This window comes from Mesoplodon bidens (genome assembly GCF_964165515.1).
Source record: "Mesoplodon bidens genome assembly, chromosome: 1".
In the NCBI taxonomy this organism is placed as follows: Eukaryota; Metazoa; Chordata; class Mammalia; order Artiodactyla; family Ziphiidae; genus Mesoplodon; species Mesoplodon bidens.
In genome coordinates, this window is record NC_138176.1 from 220,243,510 (window position 1) to 220,268,268 (window position 24,759).

At 38.5% G+C, this 24,759-nt stretch overlaps 1 protein-coding gene across 3 annotated transcripts in view; it reads right to left on the bottom strand.

The window, feature by feature from the left end:
* ANAPC10 (anaphase promoting complex subunit 10) overlaps positions 1–24,759 on the bottom strand; it is a 225,149-nt gene that overhangs the window by 116,235 nt on the left and 84,155 nt on the right. The window contains exon 5 of one of the 3 annotated variants that reach the window (XM_081232970.1): positions 23,112–23,471. The exons of 1 other annotated variant lie outside the window; for it this stretch is intronic. In XM_081232970.1, the coding sequence (XP_081089096.1) occupies positions 23,241–23,471 (231 nt within the window). In that variant the 3' untranslated portion in view covers positions 23,112–23,240. Of the gene's footprint in view, positions 1–23,111; positions 23,472–24,759 lie in introns of those variants that run through there. One more of the 3 variants, XM_081232973.1, reaches the window with a different exon arrangement.

Genomic DNA, 24,759 nt, shown 5'->3' on the forward strand with positions numbered 1-24,759 from the left:
CCTGCAACCTGTGAAAAGGAGACCCCAAACACAGTAAGTTAAGCAAAATGAGAAGACAGAGAAACACACAGAGGATGAAGAAGCAAGGTTAAAACCCACCAGACCAAACAAATGAAGAGGAAATAGGCATTCAGAGTAATTCAGAGTAATAATAGCAAAGATGATCCAAAATCTTGGAAATACCATGGAGAAAATACAAGAAACGTTTAACAAGGACCTAGAAGAACTAAAGAGCAAACAAACAATGATGAACAACACGATAAATGAAATTTAAAATTCTTTGGAAAAAATCAATAGCAGAATAACTGAGGCAGAAGAAAGGATAAGTGATCTGGAAGACAAAATGGTGGAAATAACTACCACAGAGGAGAATAAAGAAAAAAGAATGAAAAGAATTGGGGACAGTCTCAGAAGCCTCTGGGACAACACTAAACGCACCAACATTCGAATTACAGGGGTACCAGAAGAAGAAGACAAAAAGAAAGGGATTGAGGGCTTCCCTGGTAGCGCAGTGGTTAAGAATCTGCCTGCCAATGCAGGGGACATGGGTTCGAGCCCTGGTCCAGGAAGATCCCACATGCCATGGAGCAACTAAGCCCATGTGCCACAACTACTGAGCCTGTGCTCTAGAGCCCATGTGCCACAACTACTGAGCTCACATGCCACAACTACTGAAGCCCGTGCACCTAGAGCCCATGCTCCACAGTAAGAGAAGCCACCACAATGAGAAGCCCGCACACCACAATGAAGAGTAGTCCCCGCATGCCGCAACCAGAGAAAGCCCGCGCACAGCAACAAAGACCCAATGCAGCCAAAAATAAAAATTAATTAAAAAAATAAATTAAAAAAAAAGAAGAAAGGGACTGAGAAAATATTTGAAAAGATTATAGTTGAAAACTTCCCTAATATGGGAAAGGAAATAGTTAATGAAGACCAGGAAGTGCAGAGAGTCCTATACAGAATAAATACAAGGAGAAACACGCCAAGACACATATTAATCAAACTATCAAAAATTAAATACAAAGAAAAAATATTAAAAGCAGCAAGGGAAAAACAACAAATAACACAAAAGGAATCCCCATAAGGTTAACAGCTGATCTTTCAGTAGAAACTCTGCAAGCCAGAAGGGAGTGGCAGGACATATTTAAAGTGATGAAAGAAAAACCTACAACCAAGATTACTCTACCCAGGAAGGATCTCATTCAGATTCGACAGAGAAATTAAAACCTTTACAGACAAACAAAAGCTAGGAGAATTCAGCACAACCAAAACAGCTTTATAACAAATGCTAAAGGAACTTCTCTAGGCGGGAAACACAAGAGAAGGAAAAGACCTATAAAAACAAACTCGGGCTTCCCTGGTGGCACAGTGGTTAAGAGTCTGCCTGCCAATGCAAGGGACACGGGTTCGATCCCTGGCCCGGGAGGATCCCACATGTTGCGGAGCAACTAAGCCCACGCACCACAACTGCTGAGCCTGTGCTCTGGAGCCTGTGAGCCACAACTACTGAGCCCACATGCCACAGCTACTGAATCCCGTGTGCCTAGAGCCCGTGCTCAGCAACAAGAGAAGCCACAACATGAGAAACCCGCACATCACAAGAGTAGCCCCCACTCGCCGCAACTAGAGAAAGCCCACGCACAGCAACAAAGGCCCAACACAGCTAAATAAATAAATTTTAAAAAAATAAATAAAAAATAAAAACAAACTCAAAACAATTAAGAAAATGGTAACAGGAACATACATATAGATAATAAGCTTGAATGTAAATGGATTAAATGCTCCAACCAAAAGACACAGACTGGCTGAAGGGATACAAAAACAAGACCCATATATATGCTGTCTACAAGAGACCCACTTCTGACCAAGGGACACATACAGACTGTGTGTGAGGGAATGGAGAAAGATATTCCACGCAAATGGAAATCAAAAGAAAGCTGGAGTAGCAATTCTCATATCAGACAAAATAGACTTTAAAATAAAGACTATTGGGACTTCCGGGTAAGATGGCGGAAGAGTAAGACGCGGAGATCACCTTCCTCCCCACGGATACACCAGAAATACAGCTACACGTGGAACAACTCCTACAGAACGCCTACTGAACGCTGGCAGAAGACCCCAGACCTCCCAAAAGGCAAGAAACTCCCCACATACCTGGGTAGGGCAAAGCGGAGAGATTCCCGCACAGAGGATCGGTGCCCAGCGGCACTCACCCGCCCGAGAGGCTTGTCTGCTCGCCCGCCAGGGCGGGCGGCGCTGGAAGCTGAGGCTCGGGCTTCGGTCAGAGCGCAGGGAAAGGACTGGGGCTGGCGGCGAGAACTCAGCCTGAAGGGGGCTAATGTGCCACAGCTAGCCGGCAGGGAGTCCGGGAAAATTCTGGAGCTGCCGAAGAGGCAAGAGACTTTTTCTTCCCTCTTGGTTTCCTGGTGCGCGAGGAGAGGGGATTAAGAGCGCTGCTTAAAGGGGCTCCACAGACGGGCGCGAGTCACGACTGAAAGCGCGGAGCCCAGTGACGGGCGTGGGACGCTGGGGCTGCTGCTGCCGCCGCCAAGAAGCCTATGTGCGAGCGCAGGTCACTGTCCACACCGCCCTTCCGGGAGCCTGTGCAGCCCGCCACTGCCGGGGTCCCGGGATCCAGGGTCGGCTTCCCTGGGAGAACGCACGGCGCGCCTCGGGCTGGTGCAACGTCACGCCGAACTCTGCCGCTGCAGGCTCGCCCCGCACTCCGTGCCCCTCCCTCCCGCCCGGCCTGAGGGAGCCAGAGTCCCCGAAGAGGCTGCTCCTTTAACCCTGTCCTGTCTGAGCGAAGAACAGACGCCCTCCGGCGACCTACACGCAGAGGCGGGGCCAAATCCAAAGCTGGGACCCAGGAGCTGTGAGAACAAAGAAGAGAAAGGGAAACCTCTCCCAGCAGCCTCAGAAGCAGCGGATTAAAGCTCCACAATCAACTTGATGTACCCTGCATCTGTGGAATACATGAATAGACAACAAATCATCCCAAATTGAGGAGCCAGGAGTCGGTGCTGTGCCTCTGAGGTGGGAGAGCCAACTTCAGGACACTGGTCCACAAGAGACCTCCCAGCTCCACATAATATCAAACGGCGAAAATCTTCCAGAGATCTCCATCTCAACACCAGCACCCAGCTTTACTCAACGACCAGCAAGCTACAGTGCTGGACACCCTATGCCAAACAACTAGCAAGACAGAAACACAACGCCACCCATTAGCAGAGAGGTGGCCTAAAATCATAAAAAGTCCGCAGACACCCCAAAACACACCACCAGACGTGGACCTGCCCACCAGAAAGACAAGATCCAGCCTCATTCACCAGAACACAGGCACTAGTACCTTCCACCAGGAAGCCTACACAACCCACTAAACCAACCTTAGCCACTGGGGACAGACACCAAAAACAACGGGAACTACGAACCTGCAGCCTGCAAAAAGGAGACCCCAAACACAGTAACATAAGCAAAATGAGAAGACAGAAAAACACACAGCAGGAGAAGGAACAAGATAAAAACCCACCAGACCTAACAAATGAAGAGGTAATAGGCAGTCTACCTGAAAAAGAATTCAGAATAATGATGGTAAAGATGATCCAAGATTCTATTTCCCAGATCCAAAATCTTGGAAATTGAATAGACAAAATGCAAGAAACAGTTAACAAGGACCTAGAAGAACTAAAGATGAATCAAGCATCGATTAAAAACACAATACATGAAATAAAAAATACTCTAGATGGGATCAATAGCAGAATAACTGAGGCAGAAGAACGGATAAGTGAGGTGGAAGATAAAATAGTGGAAATAACTGCTGCAGAGCAAAATAAAGAAAAAAGAATGAAAAGAACAGAGGACAGTCTCAGAGACCTCTGGGACAACATTAAACGCACCAACATTCGAATTATAGGGGTTCCAGAAGAAGAAGAGAAAAAGAAAGGGACTGAGAAAATATTTGAAGAGATTATAGTTGAAAACTTCCCTAATATGGGAAAGGAAATAGTTAATCAAGTCCAGGAGGCACAGAGAGTCCCATACAGAATAAATCCAAGGAGAAATACGCCAAGACACATATTAATCAAACTGTCAAAAATTAAACACAAAGAAATCATATTAAAAGCAGCAAGGCAAAAACAACAAATAACACACAAGGGAATCCCCATCAGGATAACAGCTGATCTCTCAGCAGAAACTCTACAAGCCAGAAGGGGGTGGCAGGACATAATTAAAGTGATGAAAGACAAAAACCTGCAACCAAGATTACTCTACCCAGCAAGGATCTCATTCAGATTTGATGGAGAAATTAAAACGTTTACAGACAAGCAAAAGCTGAGAGAGTTCAGCACCACCAAACCAGCTTTACAACAAATGCTAAAGGAACTTCTCTAGGCAAGAAACACAACGAAGGAAAAGACCTACAATAACGAACCCAAAACAATTAAGAAAATGGGAATAGGAACATACATATCGATAATTACCTTAAATGTAAATGGACTAAATGCTCCCACCAAAAGATACAGATTGGCTGAATGGATACAAAAACAAGACCCATATATATGCTGTCTACAAGAGACCCACTTCAGACCTAGAGACACATACAGACTGAAAGTAAGGGGATGGAAAAAGATATTCCATGCAAATGGAAACCAAAAGAAAGCTGGAGTAGCAATTCTCATATCAGACAAAATAGACTTTAAAATAAAGACTACTAGAAGAGACAAAGAAGGACACTACATAATGATCAAGGGATCGATCCAAGAAGAAGATATAACAATTGTAAATATTTAGGCACCAAACATAGGAGCACCTCAATACATAAGGCAAATACTAAGAGCCATAAAAGGAGAAATCGACAGTAACACAATCATACTAGGGGACTTTAACACCCCACTTTCACCAATGGACAGATCTTCCAAAATGAAAATAAATAAGGAAACACAAGCTTTAAATGATACATTAAACAAGATGGACTTAATTGATATTTATAGGACATTCCATCCAAAAACAACAGAATACACATTTTTCTCAAGTGCTCATGGAACATTCTCCAGGATAGATCATATCTTGGGTCACAAATCAAGCCTTGGTAAATTTAAGAAAATTGAAATTGTATCAAGTGTCTTTTCTGACCACAACGGTATGAGACTAGATATCAATTACAGGAAAAGAGCTGTAAAAAATACAAACACATGGAGGCTAAACAATACACTACTTAATAACGAAGTGATCACTGAAGAAATCAAAGAGGAAATTAAAAAATACCTAGAAACAAATGACAATGGAGACACGACGACCCAAAACCTATGGGATGCAGCAAAAGCAGTTCTAAGAGGGAAGTTTATAGCAATACAATCCCACCTTAAAAAACAGGAAACATCTCGAATAAACAACCTAACCTTGCACCTAAAGCAATTAGAGAAAGAAGAACAAAAACACCCCAAAGTTAGCAGAAGGAAAGAAATCATAAAAATCAGATCAGAAATAAATGAAAAAGAAATGAAGGAAACGATAGCAAAGATCAATAAAACTAAAAGCTGGTTCTTTGAGAAGATAAACAAAATTGATAAACCATTAGCCAGACTCATCAAGAAAAGAAGGGAGAAGACTCAAATCAATAGAATTAGAAATGAAAAAGGAGAAGTAACAACTGACACTGCAGAAATACAAAAGATCATGAGAGATTACTACAAGCAACTCTATGCCCATAAAATGGACAACCTGGAAGAGATGGACAAATTCTTAGAAATGCACAACCTGCCAAGACTGACTCAGGAAGAAATAGAAAATATGAATAGACCAATCACAAGCACTGAAATTGAAACTGTGATTAAAAATCTTCCATCAAACAAAAGCCCAGGACCAGATGGCTTCACAGGCGAATTCTATCAAACATTTAGAGAAGAGCTAACACCCATCCTTCTCAAACTCTTCCAAACAATATCAGAGGAAGGAACACTCCCAAACTCATTCTACGAGGCCACCATCACCTTGATACCAAAACCAGGCAAGGATGTCACAAAGAAAGAAAACTACAGGCCAATATCACTGATGAACATAGATGCAAAAATCCTCAACAAAATACTAGCAAACAGAATCCAACAGCACATTAAAAGGATCATACACCATGATCAAGTGGGGTTTATTCCAGGAATGCAAGGATTCTTTCATATACGCAAATCAATCAATGTGATACACCATATTAACAAGTTGAAGGAGAAAAACCATATGATCATCTCAATAGATGCAGAGAAAGCTTTTGACAAAATTCAACACCCATTTATGATAAAAACCCTGCAGAAAGTAGGCATAGAGGGAACTTTCCTCAACATCATAAAGGCCATATATGACAAACCCACAGCCAACATTGTCCTCAATGGTGAAAAACTGAAACCATTTCCACTAAGATCAGGAACAAGACAAGGCTGCCCACTCTCACCACTCTTATTCAACATAGTTTTGGAAGTTTTAGCCACAGCAATCAGAGAAGAAAAGGAAATAAAAGGAATCCAAATTGGAAAAGAAGAAGTAAAGCTGTCACTGTTTGCAGATGACATGATACTATACATAGAGAATCCTAAAGATGCTACCGAAAAACTACTAGAACTAATCAATGAATTTGGTAAAGTAGCAGGATACAAAATTAATGTACAGAAATCTCTGGCATTCCTGTACACTAATGATGAAAAATCTGAAAATGAAATCAAGAAAACACTCCCATTTACCATTGCAACAAAAAGAATAAAATATCTAGGAATAAACCTACCTAAGGAGACAAAAGACCTGTATGCAGAAAATTATAAGACACTGATGAAAGAAATTAAAGATGATACAAATAGATGGAGAGATATACCATGCTCCTGGATTGGAAGAATCAATATTGTGAAAATGACTCTACTACCCAAAGCAATCTACAGATTCAATGCAATCCCTATCAAACTACCACTGGCATTTTTCACAGAACTAGAACAAAAAATTTCAAAATTTGTTTGGAAAAACAAAAGACCCCGAATAGCCAAAGCAATCTTGAGAACGAAAAACGGAGCTGGAGGAATCAGGCTCCCTGACTTCCGACTATACTACAAAGCTACAGTAATTAAGACAGTGTGGTACTGGCATAAAAACAGAAAGATAGATCAGTGGATCAGGATAGAAAGCCCAGAGATAAACCCACGCACATATGGCCAACTTATCTTTGATAAAGGAGCCAGGAATGTACAGTGGAGAAAGGACAGCCTCTTCAATAAGTGGTGCTGGGAAAACTGGACAGGGACATGTAAAAGTTTGAGATTAGATCATTCCCTAACACCATACACAAAAATAAGCTCAAAATGGATTAAAGACTTAAATGTAAGGCCAGAAACTATCAAACTCTTAGAGGAAAACATAGGTAGAACACTCTATGACATAAATCACAGCAAGATCCTTTTGGACCCACCTCCTAGAGAAATGGAAATAAAAACAAAGATAAACAAATGGGACCTAATGAAACTTCAAAGCTTTTGCACAGCAAAGGAAACCATAAACAAGACCAAAAGACAACCCTCAGAATGGGAGAAAATATTTGCAAATGAAGCAACTGACAAAGGATTAATCTCCAAAATTTATAAACAGCTCATGCAGCTCAATAGCAAAAAAACAAACAACCCAATCCAAAAATGGGCAGAAGACTTAAATAGGCATTTCTCCAAAGAAGATATACAGACTGCCAACAAACACATGAAAGGATGCTCAACATCATTAATCATTAGAGAAATGCAAATCAAAACTACAATGAGATATCATCTCACACCAGTCAGAATGGCCATCATCAAGAAATCTAGAAACAATAAATGCTGGAGAGGGTGTGGAAAAAAGGGAACACTCTTGCACTGCTGGTGGGAATGTGAATTGGTACAGCCACTATGGAGAACAGTATGGAGGTTCCTTAAAAAACTACAAATAGAACTACCATATGACCCAGCAATCCCACTACTAGGCATATACCCTGAGAAAACCATAATTCCAAAAGAGACATGTACCAAAATGTTCATTGCAGCTCTATTCACAATAGCCCGGAGCTGGAAACAACCTAAGTGTCCATCATCGGATAAATGGATAAAGAAGATGTGGCACATATATACAATGGAATATTACTCAGCCATAAAAAGAAACGAAACTGAGCTATTTGTAATGAGGTGGATAGACCTAGAGTCTGTCATACAGAGTGAAGTAAGTCAGAAAGAGAAAGACAAATACCATATGCTAACACATATATACGGAATTTAAAAAAAAAAAAAGTCATGAAGGACCTAGGGGCAAAACGGGAATAAAGACACAGACCTACTTGAGAATGGACTTGAGGATATGGGGAGGGGGAAGGGTAAGCTGTGACAAAGCGAAAGAGCGGCATGGACATATATACACTACCAAACGTAAGGTAGATAGATAGTGGGAAGCAGCCACAGAGCACAGGGAGATCAGCTCGGTGCTTTGTGACCGCCTGGAGGGGTGGGATGGGGAGGGTGGGAGGGAGGGAGATGCATGAGGGAAGGGATGTGGGAACAGATGTATATGTATGACTGATTCACTTTGTTATAAAGCAGAAACTAATTAAAAAATTAAAAAAAAATAAAATAAAGACTATTACAAGAGACAAATAAGGACACTACATAATGATCAAGGGATCAATCCAAGAAGAAGATATAACAATTGTAAATATTTATGCACCCAACATAGGAGCACCTCAATATATAAGGCAAATGCTAACAGCCATGAAAGGGGAAATCGACAGTAACACAATCATAGTAGGGGACTTTAACACCCCATTTTCACCAATGGACAGATCATCCAAAATGAAAATAAAAAAGGAAAGGCAAGCTTTAAATGATACATTAAACAAGATGGATTTACTTGATATGTATAGGACATTCCATCCAAAAACAACAGAATACACTTTCTTCTCAAGGGCTCATGGAACATTCTCCAGGACAGATCATATCTTGGGTCACAATTCAAGCCTTGTTAAATTCAAGAAAACTGAAATCGTATCAAGTATCTTTTCTGACCACAAAGCTATGAGACTAGATATCAATTACAGGAAAAAATCAGTAAAAAATACAAACACATGGAGGCTAAACAATACACTACTTAATAACCAAGAGATCACTGAAGAAATCAAAGAGGAACTCAAAAAATACCTAGAAACAAATGACAATGAAAACACGACGACCCCAAACCAATGGGATGCAGCAAAAGCAGTTCTAAGAGGGAAGTTTATAGCAGTATAATCCTACTGCAAGAAACGGGAAAAATCTCAAATAAACAATGTACCCTTACACCTAAAGCAATTAGAGAAAGAAGAACAAAACAACCCCAACGTTAGCAGAAGGAAAGAAATCATAAAGATCAGATGAGAAATAAATGAAAAATAAATGAAGGAAACAATAGCAAAGAGCAATAAAACTAAAAGCTGGTTCTTTGAGAAAATAAAATTGATAAACCATTAGCCAGAATCATCAAGAAAAAAAGGGAGAAGACTCAAATCAATAGAATTAGAAATGAAAAAGAAGAAGTAACAACTGACACTGCAGAAATACAAAGGGTCATGAGAGATTACTACAAGCAACTATATGCCAATAAAATGGACAACCTGGAAGAAATGAACACATTCTTAGAAAAGCACAACCTTCCGAAACTGAACCAGGAAGAAAGAGAAAATATAAACAGACCAATCACAAGCACTGAAATTGAGACTGTGATTAAAAATCTTCCAAAAAACAAAAGCCCAGGACCAGATGGCTTCACAGGCAAATTCTATCAAACATTTACAGAAAAGCTAACACCTATCCTTCTCAAACTCCTCCAAAACATAGCAGAGGGAGGAACACTCCCAAACTCATTCCACGAAGCCACCATCACCCTGATACCAAAACCAGACAAAGATGTCACAAAGAAAGAAAACTATAGGCCAATATCACTGATGAACATAGATGCAAAAATCCTCAACAAAATACTAGCAAACAGAATCCAACAGCACATTAAAAGGATCATACACCATGATCAAGTGGGGTTTATCCCAGGAATGCAAGGATTCTTCAATATAGACAAATCAATCAATGTGATACACCATATTAAAAAACTGACAGAGAAAAACCATAGGATCATCTCAATACACACAGAAAAAGCTTTCAGCACCCATTTATGATAAAAACCCTCCAGAAAGTAGGTATAGAGGGAACTTACCTCAACATAATAAAGGCCATAAATGAGAAACCCAGAGCCAACATCATTCTCAAAGGTGAAAAACTGAAACCATTTCCACTAAGATCAGGAACAAGACAAGGTTGCCCACTCTCACCACTATTATTCAACATAGTTTTGGAAGTTTTAGCCACAGCAATCAGAGAAGAAAAAGAAATAAAAGGAATCCAAATCAGAAAAGAAGAAGTAAAGCTGTCACTGTTTGCAGATGACATGATACTACACACAGAGAATCCTAAAGATGCTACCAGAAAACTATTAGAACTGATCAATGAATTTGGTAAAGTATCAGGAAGCAAAATTAATGCACAGAAATCTCTTGCATTCCTATACACTAATGATGAAAAATCTGAAAGAGAAATTAAGGAAACACTCCCATTTACGATTGCAACAAAAAGTATAAAAGACCTAGGAATAAACCTACCTAAGGAGACAAAAGACAGTATGCAGGGGCTTCCCTGGTGGCGCAGTGGTTGAGAATCTGCCTGCCAATGCAGGGGACACGGGTTCGAGCCCCGGTTTGGGGAGATCCCACGTGCCACGGAGCAACTGGGCCTGTGAGCCATAACTACTGATCCTGTGTGTCTGGAGCCTGTGCTCCGCAACAGGAGAGGCCACGACAGTGAGAGGCCCGCGCACTGCAATGAAGAGTGGCCCCCACTCGCCGCAACTAGAGAAAGCCCTCACACAGAAACGAAGACCCAACACTGCCAAAAATAATAATAATAAATAAATTAATTAATTAAAAAAAAAAAGACAGTATGCAGAAAAGTATAAGACACTGATGAAAGAAAGTAAAGATGATACAAACAGATGGAGAGATATACCATGTTATTGGATTGGAAGAATCAACACTGTGAAAATGACTATACTACCCGAAGCAAACTATAGATTCAATGCAATCCCTATCAAACTACCAATGGCATTTTTCACAGGATTAGAACAAAAAAATTCACAATTTGTATGGAAACACAAAAGACCCCAAATAGCAAAAGCAATCTTGAGAAAGAAAAACGGAGCTGGAGGAATCAGGCTCCCTGACTTCAGACTATACTACAAAGCTACAGTAATCAAGACAGTATGGTACTGGCACAAAAACAGAAATATAGATCAGTGGAACAGGATAGAAAGCCCAAAGATAAACCCACACACATATGGTCACCTTATCTTTGACAAAGGAGGCAAGAATACACGATGGAGAAAAGACAGCCTCTTCAATAAGTGGTGCTGGGAAAACTGGACAGCCACACTTAAAAGAATGACATTAGAACACTCCCTAACACCATACACAAAAATAAACTCAAAATGGATTAAAGACCTAAATGTAAGCCCAGACACTATCAAACTCTTAGAGGAAAAGGTAGGCAGAACACTCTATGACATAAACCACAGTAAGATCCTTTTTGACCCACATCCTAGAGAAATGGAAATAAAAACAAAAATAAACAAATGGGACCTAATGAAACTTCAAAGCTTTTGCACAGCAAAGGAAACCATAAACAAGACAAAAAGACAGCCCTCAGAATGGGAGAAAATATTTGCAAATGAAGCAACTGACAAAGGATTAATCTCCAAAATTTACAAGCAGCTCATGCAGCTCAATAGCAATAAAATAAACAACCCAAGCCAAAAATGGGCACAAGACCTAAATAGACAAGAAGATATACAGATTGCCAACAAACAAATGAAAGAATGTTCAACATCATTAATCATTAGAGAAATGGAAATCAAAACTCCAATGAGGTATCACCTCACACCAGTCAGAATTGCCATCATCAAAAAATCTACAAACAATAAATGCTGGAGAGGGTGTGGAGAAAAGGGAACCCTCTTGTACTGTTGGTGGGAATGTAAATTGATACAGCTACTATGGAGAACAGTATGGAGGTTCCTTAAAAAACTAAAAATAGAACTAGCATATGACACAGCAATCCCTCTACTGGGCATATACCCTGAGAAAACCATAATTCAAAAAGAGTCATGTATGACAATATTCATTGCAGCTCTATTTACAATAGCCAGGACATGGAAGCAACCTAGGTGTCCATCAACAGATGAATGGATAAAGGAGATGTGGCACATATATACAATCGAATATCACTCAGCCATAAAAAGAAACGAAATTGAGTTATTTGTAGTGAGGTGGATGGACCTAGAGTGTGTCATACAGAGTGAAGTAAGTCAGAAAGAGGAAAACAAAAACCATATGCTAACACATATATATGGAATCTTAATTTAAAAAAATGGTTCTGAAGAACCTAGGGGCAGGACAGGAATAAAGACACAGACCTACTAGAGAATGGACTTGAGGACACGGGGAGGGGGAAGGGTAAGCTGGGACAAAGTGAGAGAGTGGCAGGGACATATATACACTATCAAATGTAAAATAGATAGCTAGTGGGAAGCAACTGCATAGCACAGGGAGATCAGCTCGGTGCTTTGTGACCACCTAGTGGGGTGGGATAGGGAGGGTGGGAGGGAGACGCAAGAGGGAGGAGATATGGGGATATATGTCTATGTATAGCTGATTCACTTTGTTATAAAGCAGAATCTAACACACCATTGTAAAGCAATTACACTCCAATAAAGATGTTAAAAAATGTATTACAAATCAACAGTAATAAAGAGAGTATGGTTTTGATGCAAGAAAAGACAAATTGGATAGCATAGAGAGCTCAAAAACATACCATACACATATAGACACTTGATTTGAAATAAAGGTGACATTGTAGAGCAATGGGAAATTATGGTCTTCACTGAATGGTGCCGGGTCGATTGGATATCCATATAGGGAAGAAAAAAATTGAAATATAAGTCCTATCATCTAAGGTGGACTGAAGATCTAAATCTACAACAAAGCAAATAAAGCTTTTAGAAGATAATGTAACAGGATATGTTCATAATGCTCAGGTTGCAAAAGACTTCTTACTGGGCTTCCCTGGTGGCGCAGTGGTTGAGAGTCCGCCTGCCGATCCAGGGGACACGGGTTCGTGCCCCGGTCCAGGAGGATCCCACATGCCGCGGAGCAGCTGGGCCCGTGAGCCTGCGCGTCCAGAGCCTGTGCTCCGCAACGGGAGAGGCCACAACAGTGAGAGGCCCGTGTACCGCAAAAAAAAAAAAAAAAGACTTCTTACTGCACCAAAAAACACTTAACATCATGGAAAAGATTAGTAAATCGGTTTACATTAAAAATAAATTCTGTTCATTAAGAGATCCCATCTTTAAGAGAATGAAAAGGCAAACCACAGAGTAGGGGAAAATAGTTACAACATTTATAACTGTCATTGCATTTATAACCAGAATATGTGAAGCACTTTTATAGACCAATAAGGAAAATAAAGACAAAGTTTTTAAATGAGCAAAAGACTAGAATACTTCACAAAAGAGGCTATCCAAATTGACAACAAACATATGAAAATTGGCTTGACCTGATTAGTTATTAGGGAACAGAAAATTAAAACTACAATAAGGTAACACTACATTCACCAAAGTGGATAAAATTTAAAAGATCAACAATCCAAAAGATTGGTGAGTACGGGGAGCAGCAGGGCTCTTACTCCCTACTGTTGACATCTGAATGGATACATACACTTTGGAAAGTGATCAGGCATTACTTACAAACGATGGGCATACGTGTACCCTCTGTGCAAGCTACTATATGGCTCTTATATACATATCTAATGGAAATGCACATATGATATGAGTCAAAAGACAGGCACTAGAATTTCATAACAGCATTATTTTGTAATAGCTTCAAATGGGAAAATACAATAACCAACATCAGTAGAGTGAATAAATAATGGTATATTCCTACAATACGCTACTAGATATATAGCAGTAAAAATGAACAGACTATAGCTACATGCTACAGCAAACATATATTACAAAAATCATGCTGAGTAAAAGGAAACCAATACAAAAGAAAATAATTGCACATTTGTATATACATATGGATATAATGTATATTATTGTACATTAAACATAGGTAAAACTTAGCTACACTCTTTGATTAGGGGTAGAGGGTAATCTTGCAAAGGAGGAAGGGAATAGTGGTTGAGATGTGACATGAAGAGGGCTTCCGAGAAGGTATGTTACCCGCTGGCATGGACATGGATGTCCACTTTGACCTTACTCATTGAGCTAGTGTTTGGTGCATTTCACTGTATATACGTTATGCTACACACACACACACACACACACACACACACACACACTTAAAAAGAAAAAGGCTGGGCTTCCCTGGTGGCGCAGTGGTTGGGAGTCCGCCTGCCCATGCAGGGGACACAGGTTCGTGCCCCAGCCCGTGAAGATCCCACATGCCGCGGAGCGGCTGGACCTGTGAGCCATGGCTGCTGAGCCTGCGTGTCCGGAGCCTGTGCTCCGCAACGGGAGAGGCCACAGCAGTGAGAGGCCCGCGTACCGCAAAAAAGAAAAGAAAAGAAAAGAAAAAGGCTGATAAAATTGGCCAAAGATTACATAGATAGGATTCAAGTGCTCATATAATTCCCATATTACTGAGTCACTTCCTTTTAGCTTGCAAATAATAGAAAATTTCACACACACGCCCCTTCCATTAAAATAATATTTCCTCTTACTATATTCACTAGCTACACAAAAAGCATATGCAAAATGGTTACTATTATTTAAAACAAGAAACTGTGCTTACACTATATTGTTTCTTCATATGATTAGTATATTTCATGATTCAGTTAACATATCTTTAAAAGGGATTATAGTATGAATTAATACTGTTTCAAAGACTTCATTTCTAAAAGAAGTCTTTCTTGTTTTTGAATCCAAAAGTAATTAGATGTAAGACAAGCACAAATTGGACCCAAAGGAATCAAGTTGTATTTCTACTAATGACTTTGTTTAAACACATAACACGCCATATTCCAAGAACTCAAATTTTTTATAATGGTCACTTGAGAGCCTTATTTGGGGCTATGTATGTATGATTTCTGATGGTCTTGCTTACAAGTGGATTTTTCTAAGAATTTCCTTTATTATCTAAACCTCTGGAATGTAAGGAGGGAACCTGGAACAGTGCATCCAAATTGGGTGGACATTTCCATGATTCCACAAGCATCATCCTCTGAGGAATGCCCTTTGGAAAAGCACAGATTTCCACCCAACTGTTTATCCAGGCAAACTTCTGATAGTCTTCTCCAAGGTCCAATCTTAATTATGTAAGACAAATATTAACTAAATATTTTGACTTAGATAAAACTAGTTTCAAAAAATAGTTTTTAATTCCATAGTCTCCTTCACAACTTATAATGGTGGTGGGTGTTAGGCTGCCCACATTGCATCTTTTCTCCTCCAAAGCTTTAATATAGCATTAAATATAAGAGGAATATAAGGGTATGGGTATAAAACTATAGTTACCCTATACATAACAGGGTAAGATTAAACTTTGACCCCACACTGCCCTACCTTTCTTCCATCTTATAACTTGATGTTACATAGTTACTAAAGTTAACACCCTGCTTACTGTATTCTGAATATAACCTCCTCATTCCTTCACAAATGTGTACAGCTTTCCATGCCTAAAATGCTCTCCCATTTTATCTCTCCCCACTTAAATCTACACATTGTTCTGGAACCAGAGTGGAAATTTTGGAACACTTCTTCCCCACTCCTGATGATTCCCAACTAAAAGGAAACTCAGTTCCTTTACTCGGAGCCTCTCTCCACCCCTTTACTCCATCCCCAAGGAGGTAAATATTTCATTTGTAAATACAGGAAGAATAATTGAAGCTACATGGCTCAGTTCCATTCTCCTTCTAGGGAGCTCCCCGACCCATTCAGTGCAACCAGCTATGACATGAATCTTATGGATTCATTATTAGAAAAGCCCATATTAGCTAAGACTTAAAAACACATCCCTCAATTTGTTGTCTATTAGAAAAGGTGATACTTTGACCTTCATCTTCACTATTTCTCATCTTGTACATAACCTAAGAAGAAGGCCTCTTCAGATACCCCTATGTACATGAATTTCTCTCTCTTCCATAAGAACCTTACTGAGTACCCTGGGCATTGGTGATATTTGTCCTTATTAAAATAATACTTATCTGTTTCAGTCAATATTACCTTTTGTTAAGTATGTGTGAATGTCTCTGTGTTCCTAGCTATCATCAGCTAGACTGTAAATTCTTTCTGAATAGGAAACATGTTTTCTACTTATTTGTATTCTACACAGGATATAAGGCATTCAATCATATAGGTTGATTGTTTGAAAAAACATGCAATAATTTTCTCCTGGAGACTATGTGCAGCACAACTGATCACAGCATTGTAGAGTCAACAACTTTATTTAATAGGGATGAGTAATCAAGTATCCTTAATAATGACAAAATGACATGTGGATTATTCCCCTCTAAATATTTCTTTATAAAATGTATTGCATGCTTTCCAGCCTTGGTAAATGTCATATGCCAAACTGTATTTATCTTTCTTCATTGGCACAGTTACTAACATGATCAGCTATGTTATTAGGATAGTATAGGATAGAGAGTACTATTCAGTTGATCAAAATAAAGAAAACTTACCTAACATGGCTTAAGGAAACAACACTGAGGGGAGACAAGTTTGGAGCTACAAAAATAGTCCTTATCATGAAATTCCAAAGGGCCAAGAGAGAACAGAATAAGAAGTAGCTACCAGCAGCTAAGGGATTCAGAACTAGAATTAGGAGTAAGAGTGGGTCTAGTAGACTGGCTTAGAACTAGTTGGACAGGGTAAGAGAGCACTGGAGCTTCTCATTTAGTGTGATACTCATTTCCTACCTCTGGAAATGTGCATGTGTATTAAAGAACTTACAGGGCAGTTAGCATCTATTCCAGTTTGCAACATTAGAAAGTTTTATCCGGTGTCGTTTCTTTTCTGGTAAGACTGAACTGACCTAGAATGATGTGAATGGGGTGAAACCAAAAGTGATAATTAATGTGGAAAAAGAATCTGCAGGGCTTACACTTACTGAGTATGTAAAGATGAAGGAGAGGAGTCAAAATTACACCCAAGTACCAGTCTAACAGTTGAACATTTCAAGAAAGAAATGATGAATTTTGTTCTAAACAGCCTGGATGATGGAAAAAAATGAAAGAAGACTTCTGAATTTCATGATAAGGACTTCCTTGCATCTCCTATCAGTTACTGAATGCTACCTTAAAAATAAGCACTGTTTTAAGATAAATAGTAAAATTCCTTTCCTTTGTCTTGGTAGACACCTGAGTGTGTTATAACTTAATAGCTGCATGGCTTGTTATCATCCTCCTTTTACTGAGCCTACCCTCTATTTCATTATGTCTCCATATTCATTTAACATGTGATTCTTATAAATTTTAACAGTTGAAAAACAAACAGCTGGCTGAACTCTCTACTTCAGTGTTTTGGATACTTTGCTTCTTGGTAAGTGATCAGTATTTTGATACTGCTATAGTAATAACAGGAAATGATCTGTTAAAATCTGGATCTCTAGCTATAGATGAATGCCAGGGTACAGAGGAGAGCTGGTCTCAGAATAAAGTCTATAAAAATAGTTGGGGGAGTTATTTCTAGGACCACAGGAAGAGAATCATAATTTGCTCTCAACACCGGAAAAGCAAATACATAGCGGAAAAACATCTTATGGTCACCACTGAACTGCATCAGTGGAAAGCTTACGGCCACAAATGCAGTCATTAAAACAACTGAGATGATAAATACTAGAGCTTCAATTACACATGATGTGAACTACCATTTCCTGAAATACCAATTCACTCAGAAAAAGATTTCATAAGCAGATAGAATACCTTTAAGTTGGTGTAATTGTAATTTTGCTTATGTTGGCAAAATAGTAAATTGGTTCTTTTAACCAGAAAGGACAAGAGAAGACAAACAGTGGTAGCAGGATTACCCATAGAAAAAAGGGAGGGTACTTTCACATAAAACTGAAACACAGACTGGTTAGTATTACTAAAAAATAATTTCAACTTTTCTTACAAAATTGCCATGGGTTATAGACATTTTCTTAGATTTATAGTGGGGGGGGTGTTGTAATTAATTAGCCTTAAGATATGTCCTGTTGGGGGCTTCCCTGGTGGCGCAGTGGTTGAGAGTCCGCCTGCTGATGCAGGGGACAGGGGTTCGTGCCCCGGTCCGGGAAGATCCCACATGCCGCGGAGTGGCTGGGCCCGTGAGCCATGGCCGCTGAGCCTGCGCGTCTGGAGCCTGTGCTCCGCAACGGGAGAGGCCACAACAGTGAGAGGCCCACGTACCGAAAATAAAAAAAAAAAGATATGTCCTGTTAATAGAATAAATCATTATCATGGATAATTAATAAACTAATCCCCGAGGCTTTTTCCTTTGTTGTCTTCCTCTCTCTAACGCTTTCTAGACACCATTTCACAGAGCAGGCCCAACTAAATGGCAAGAGCATGAAGCACAGAGAGCTTCCTTGTAGATGGCTGGCAAACAGCCTTGTCCAGAAAACACTTCCAAACACCATACTCTAGGGAGTCGTAGTAGAAGTGGGGAAAGTCAAAACAATGTGGGCAAGAGAAGATTAACTTGGTTTAAAAGCTCCACAAAGCAAAAGTGTCTCCAAGTAGCCACAACTACAAAGTATTTTCCCTAATGCTTTAATTTAACATATTTTGCAACTTTTATCATTTTTAAAAGGTAATTGAACCAAGAATTCAATTAAAAATGACATATGCCAACATTTTATTAAGAATTTTAAGTAAAATTTTCTAAAACACTAGAAACATCAAATATTTGAGTTATAAAATTTTATACTCATAAAAATTTATACTGTAGTGTATTAATCTGTACTAAACTAGTAGTCATAATGGCTAAAAGAACAGAAGGCATGGTGTCTAAAATTACTTTTCAAGATTGGTCTGTGTTTTAATTGTTGGAACCTTTCAAACGAGAGCAAATGTACAAAACATGACTGGATTCCTAACATACAAATCATCTGTTTCAAATTAATTGTTATTCATGTAAAAACAATGATAGTTTGGATTCGAGAATAGGCTTAAAAAGTGAATAACTAGCTGATATTACAAATAGTCTTTCTTTCTAAAATTCCACCTCCTCCACAATGCCTTCTTTTAGCTTCACCTCTAACTTCTGAATAGGAAGTAACTCTCTCTTTTCCGTCCACCAGTTAGAGATCTTACCAGTCTAACTTCTGATCTGGTTATCGGAGACCTATTATTTCCCCTAGTAGACTATAAGCAACTGGAAAGCAAAGTCTGCATCAGATTTACTTTGGTTTCCTTATTATGTCTAATTCAACATTCAATATCTATTAGTCTTTTTAGAGTTGGGTATTTATTAGCCTTCAGTGAACTGCTGTATTTTAAAATTCCACAGTTTTATACAGAGAGTTCCTTGTGACAGTATTTCCTCAGGTAGTAAGCTGATTTTTAAAGTGTCTAATACTTCAATTACATGTATAATTTAAATATTTAAATCTCATAACTGCAGTTTGATCAATACTCAAAAAGTATACTGATTACGGATGAATCCATGAATTTGCTGTCATTGTTTTATTAACTGTTAAAATGGCTTTTCAGTGTTAGTTTTTTATTCTCAGATCCTATACAGTAAGAAATATAACTATGTCAAATCTAGCCTCTTTGGGTGATTCCTATGTGAAACAGGTAGAATAAGCTATTTTTAAATCAGCTTTATTAAGGTATGATTGCCATGCAATAAACTGCACATATGTATGATCTGATAAATTTTGGCATATGTCTATAGCCATGAACCCAGTACCACAGTCAGGATAATGAGCATTTCTGTCATCCCCCCAAATGATTCATGCCTTCTTGCTTCTGTCTGCTCCCCATCCTATGCAACCACTAACATGCTTTCTATCACTTGATGAGTTTGTACTTTCTAGAATTAAAAAAAAAAATCATACACTATATACTCTTTTTTGTGGTTTCTTTCTTTCAGCATAATTATTTTGTAAATGTATCCATGTTGTTGCATGTGTTAACTGCTCATTTATTTTTATCGCTGAGTAGTATCCTATTATATGGATTTACCACAATTTGTTTATACCTTCTCCTATTGATCAACATTTGCATTGTTTCCAATTTTTAGGTATTACAAATAAAGCTGCTATGAACATTCATGTGCAAGTCTTTGTACGGACATATGCTTTCTTTTCTCTTGGGTAAATACCCATACACAGGTATATGTTTAACTTTTTAAGAAATTACCAAACTGTTTTCCAAAGTGGTTATACACTAATTACATCCTCATCAGTAGTTTGACATGAGGTCCATTTCTTCCATATCTTTGCTAACACGTGTAACTGTCTTTTTTTTAACATCTTTATTGGAATATAATTGTTTTACAATGTTGTGTTAGTTGCTGCTGTATAACAAAGTGAATCAGCTATACATAATATCCCCATTTCTCCAACTTTTTTTTTTTTTGCGGTACGCGGGCCTCTCACTGTTGTGGCCTCTCCCGTTGCGGAGCACAGGCTCCGGACACGCAGGCTCAGTGGCCATGGCTCACGGGCCCAGCCGCTCCGCGGCATGTGGGATCCTCCCAAACCGGGGCACGAACCCGTGTCCCCTGCATCGGCGGGCGGCCTCTCAACCACCGCGCCACCAGGGAAGCCCCTGTCCTCCCTCTTGCATCTCCCTTCCACCCTGTCTATTCCACCCCTCTAGGGGGGGACACAGAGCACCGAGCTGATCTCCCTGTGCTCTGCGGCTGCTTCCCACTAGCTATCTATTTTACATTTGGTGGTGTATATATGTCCATGCCACTCTCTCACTTCGTCCCAGCTTACCCTTCCTCCTCCTTGTCATTTTAACCACAGTCATTCTAGTGGCTGTGAAATGGTATCTCATTATGATTTTAATTTGCATTCCACTAACATCCAATGAAGCTGAGCATCTTTTCATATGCTTATTTGCCAATCATATGTCTTCTTTGATGAAATGATTGTTTAAATCTTTTGCTCACTTTAATGGGATTGTTTGTCTTCTTCCTGTTAAGTGATAAGAGAAGTTCTTTATATATTCTAGATACAAACCTTTTGTTGGCTATATAATTTGCTCTTTCAAAAGAGAAATGAAACTGTTTCAGGTAATTATGTGTTGTTAATGTAATACATGGTCTATCAGAACTTCAGATAATCCTTAAAATAAGGGGAAGCATTACCTCCATAATCCTGGGCTACCAAGTTTTCCCATGCCTAATGAGGTGCTCAGCTGGCTTATGAAAAACAGGGAAAGGGAGTAGAACTAGAAAACATACTGATTTTCCCAACATTCTTCTTAATTCTTCCTAATTTTAGGAGTTTTTTCACAAACTATTAATAGTAGGAAATAACAGACTGGATCAGGTAAATGATAATTAGTCCTCCTCCTTTTTTCTTTTAAGCAAATTTTTAAAAAGCAGTTAGCAAGTAGTAACATTATTACTAATAAAACTTCCTGTACTTTTGATTAGATTTCTCTGCCTCTTAGACTAAGACCCTGTTGTTTACATGAATGTTTTCCTTATCAGACTAACGCAGAACATCAATACAGTGCCAAGTATATATTGCTCTTCTTATTTTCTTGATTCTCTCCTTTTCTTTTAATTCCTATCCATCTGTTTTTCTCCTATCCTTCCCAGCATCTGACATCTACACTTGGGAATAATTCACTGATCTCAAATGAGTTTTGGTTACAGACTTTTTGGTAATCATACAGTCACTTACCATGCTTCTTACTTTAAAGACAACAGAATGAAAATTACAAACTCTTTGTGGAACTCATAGAAAAAAGAGCTGAGATTCTGCTGAGTGAAAAAAATGAAACCTTCATTTTTTATAGCATCCATGTAAATTAGTACTCTGCCAGAATAAATCAAACACATAATTATTTCCTAAACTTTGCTAATTTAAGACTTCAGTCTACCCAGTAATGCAAGAACCTCTGAGGAATCTTTCCCAAACAAGAGCCAATATGGTGGGAATTCCCTGGCAGTCCAGTGGTTAGGACTCCATGCTCTCACTGCCAAGGGCCCGGGTTCGATCCCTGGTCGGAGAAGTAAGATCCCACAAGCCATGCGGCACAACCACAAAAAGAAAAAAAAAAGAGCCAATATGGAGAAGTTCTGTCTCCCCCAAAGTAAGGATATGGGGTAGCGGGTGGTGCCAGGGGAGATATACAGAATCAAATCGACTCATGTTAAACCATGGAAAGAAAACTCATTTAAGGGACTTTAAAATATCTTTATATGTAAAGAACAATTTCATATATTTTTAAAATTTTCATGAGCTACATTATCCCTTAGGGAATGCTTCAGTGTCAGACACAAATTTGAAACTAACTATTCTATAAACAGCATTAGAATTAGGATAAACAGCAGATTATATTGGCAATCGCTGACGTAATATCAGGATATAGACAACCCTAGGGTTAAAAATATTTCATGGGAGTACAATAATTATGACACAATTAATTACATTCCCCAAATCAGAATGGTGCTCATCACACACTGAATGCTAAGCTTATTTTGACACAGTTTTTAAAAAGGCTTAGTATTAATAGAAGAAGCTTCCTCTGGACAGAAAAAAATAATAATTCTGGCCTATTAAAGATAATATCTATTGGTAAAACATAGTTTTGTTCCCAAACACACAGTAAATCATTACTGTAATGCATGATCACTATATGAAATAATTACATAGTTAGTAAAAAATTGTGTATATCTTAAAAATTTTCAGTTCAACTAGTTTTCTTTTGATATAAGGAAAAATTTAATGATTGGCTCAAATTCATATTAATAATTATAAAATATGTGTGCTTTATTATATGTTAAAGAAAATAAACATAGTATGACCCAAAAGTTATTTATTAAAGTTACAATAAAATACTTTTCAATGCATAAAAAATTGCAAAATAATTGATCCATTTTTCAATAAAGATACCAGATTTAATATTTACTGACAAGATAAAGAGATGTTTAATGACTTTTGTTCTATTTCAAGGTCACCTTATTGAGCGATACATCATGAAATCAATAGTTGTACATCTAGGAAATTTACCAATGGAGCTCTCTTCCACGGGTGTGTATATTTTAATTTGTCTCATGTGGGTATCTCTTCCATTCTGATGATTGGCTAGAACAGCAATCTGTATCATGAATGTGCGAGTTGGCTTCTTATGATTATCAGTTAAAGGAACGTGAATCCAGCCACTTGGTTCCACCAATTCAAGTTGCTGCCAAGAAAAGAAAAGTCAGATTATGTTTTCACCCAATGAATATAATTTATTATAATGAATGTATTCTAAAGTTGACTTATAATTAACATTTTTCTCACTGACAGCATGACAATATAATAAACATTATCAGTTACTGGGCACTTTTACCATGGTCCATTTTTACAGTTGCTAAGCACTTTACATGTACCATTCTTGTAGACAAAATAAAAATAGAATTAGTATTAGTTTTCCTTATCAGACTAAAATACTATTTGTAGAAACGTGTATAAGATTTAGACATGTATAAATGTATAGGGCCAATGAAAAACCATGCTGATACAAGTAAGAAAAGACTCTAAATGCTTAGAACATAATGCTTCTGGTATATTTTATTTCAAGAACCATGCCTAATATATCCAAACTCACATAACAATAAATCAGATTCTATATAAACTACAAGAATATTAACAAAAGAAAATCAGTCATTGCACAAGTATCAGACAAAGCTTTTTTTCTTGGAAAATAGTAAGTGATTTATCTATCTGAATGACAATCTAAACCTAAAATCTAGGTTTTAATGTTTTTCAAAAAGAAATGCCAGATAAACTTTAAAATTTTTTTTCATTTTATTGGGACTTCCCTGGTGGCTCAGCGGTTAAGAATCTGCCTGCCAATACAGGGGACATGGGTTCGAGCCCTGGTCCGGGAAGATCACATATGCCACAGAGCAACTAAGCCCGTGCACCACAACTACTGAGCCTGCACTCTAGAGCCCGCGAGCTACAACTACTGAGCCCACATGCTACAACTACTGAAGTCAACACGCCTAGGGCCTGCACTCTGCAACAAGAGAAGCCACCACAATGAGAAACCCGCACACTGCAACGAAGAGTAAGCCCCTGCTTGCTGCAGCTAGAAAAAGCCCGTGTGCAGCAACAAAGACCCAACGAAGCCAAAAATTAATTAATTAATTAAAAAAAATTTTTTTTCATTTTATTTTTAACCAAGAGTCCAAACTATCCTTCCTTAACAAGGGAAGAAAAATTGTAAGTAAAAAAATAAACCTAAATTTCTAAAATTTTTCCTTAAGTTATGAAATAGTTTTTAAAAGATAAATCTTGATTTTTAAATTGTCCTAAATATTGGACACAGATGAAAAATATGCATTACAGAAAATACAGGTTTATCTTATCAACCCAGCCCAATGGCAATGAATATCAAAGAAACTAAATCTGGATTCCATGAGTTACTCTAGAAAAACAAGAGACAAGAGACAGAGAAATGGAATACTAAAAAAGGTAGTTAT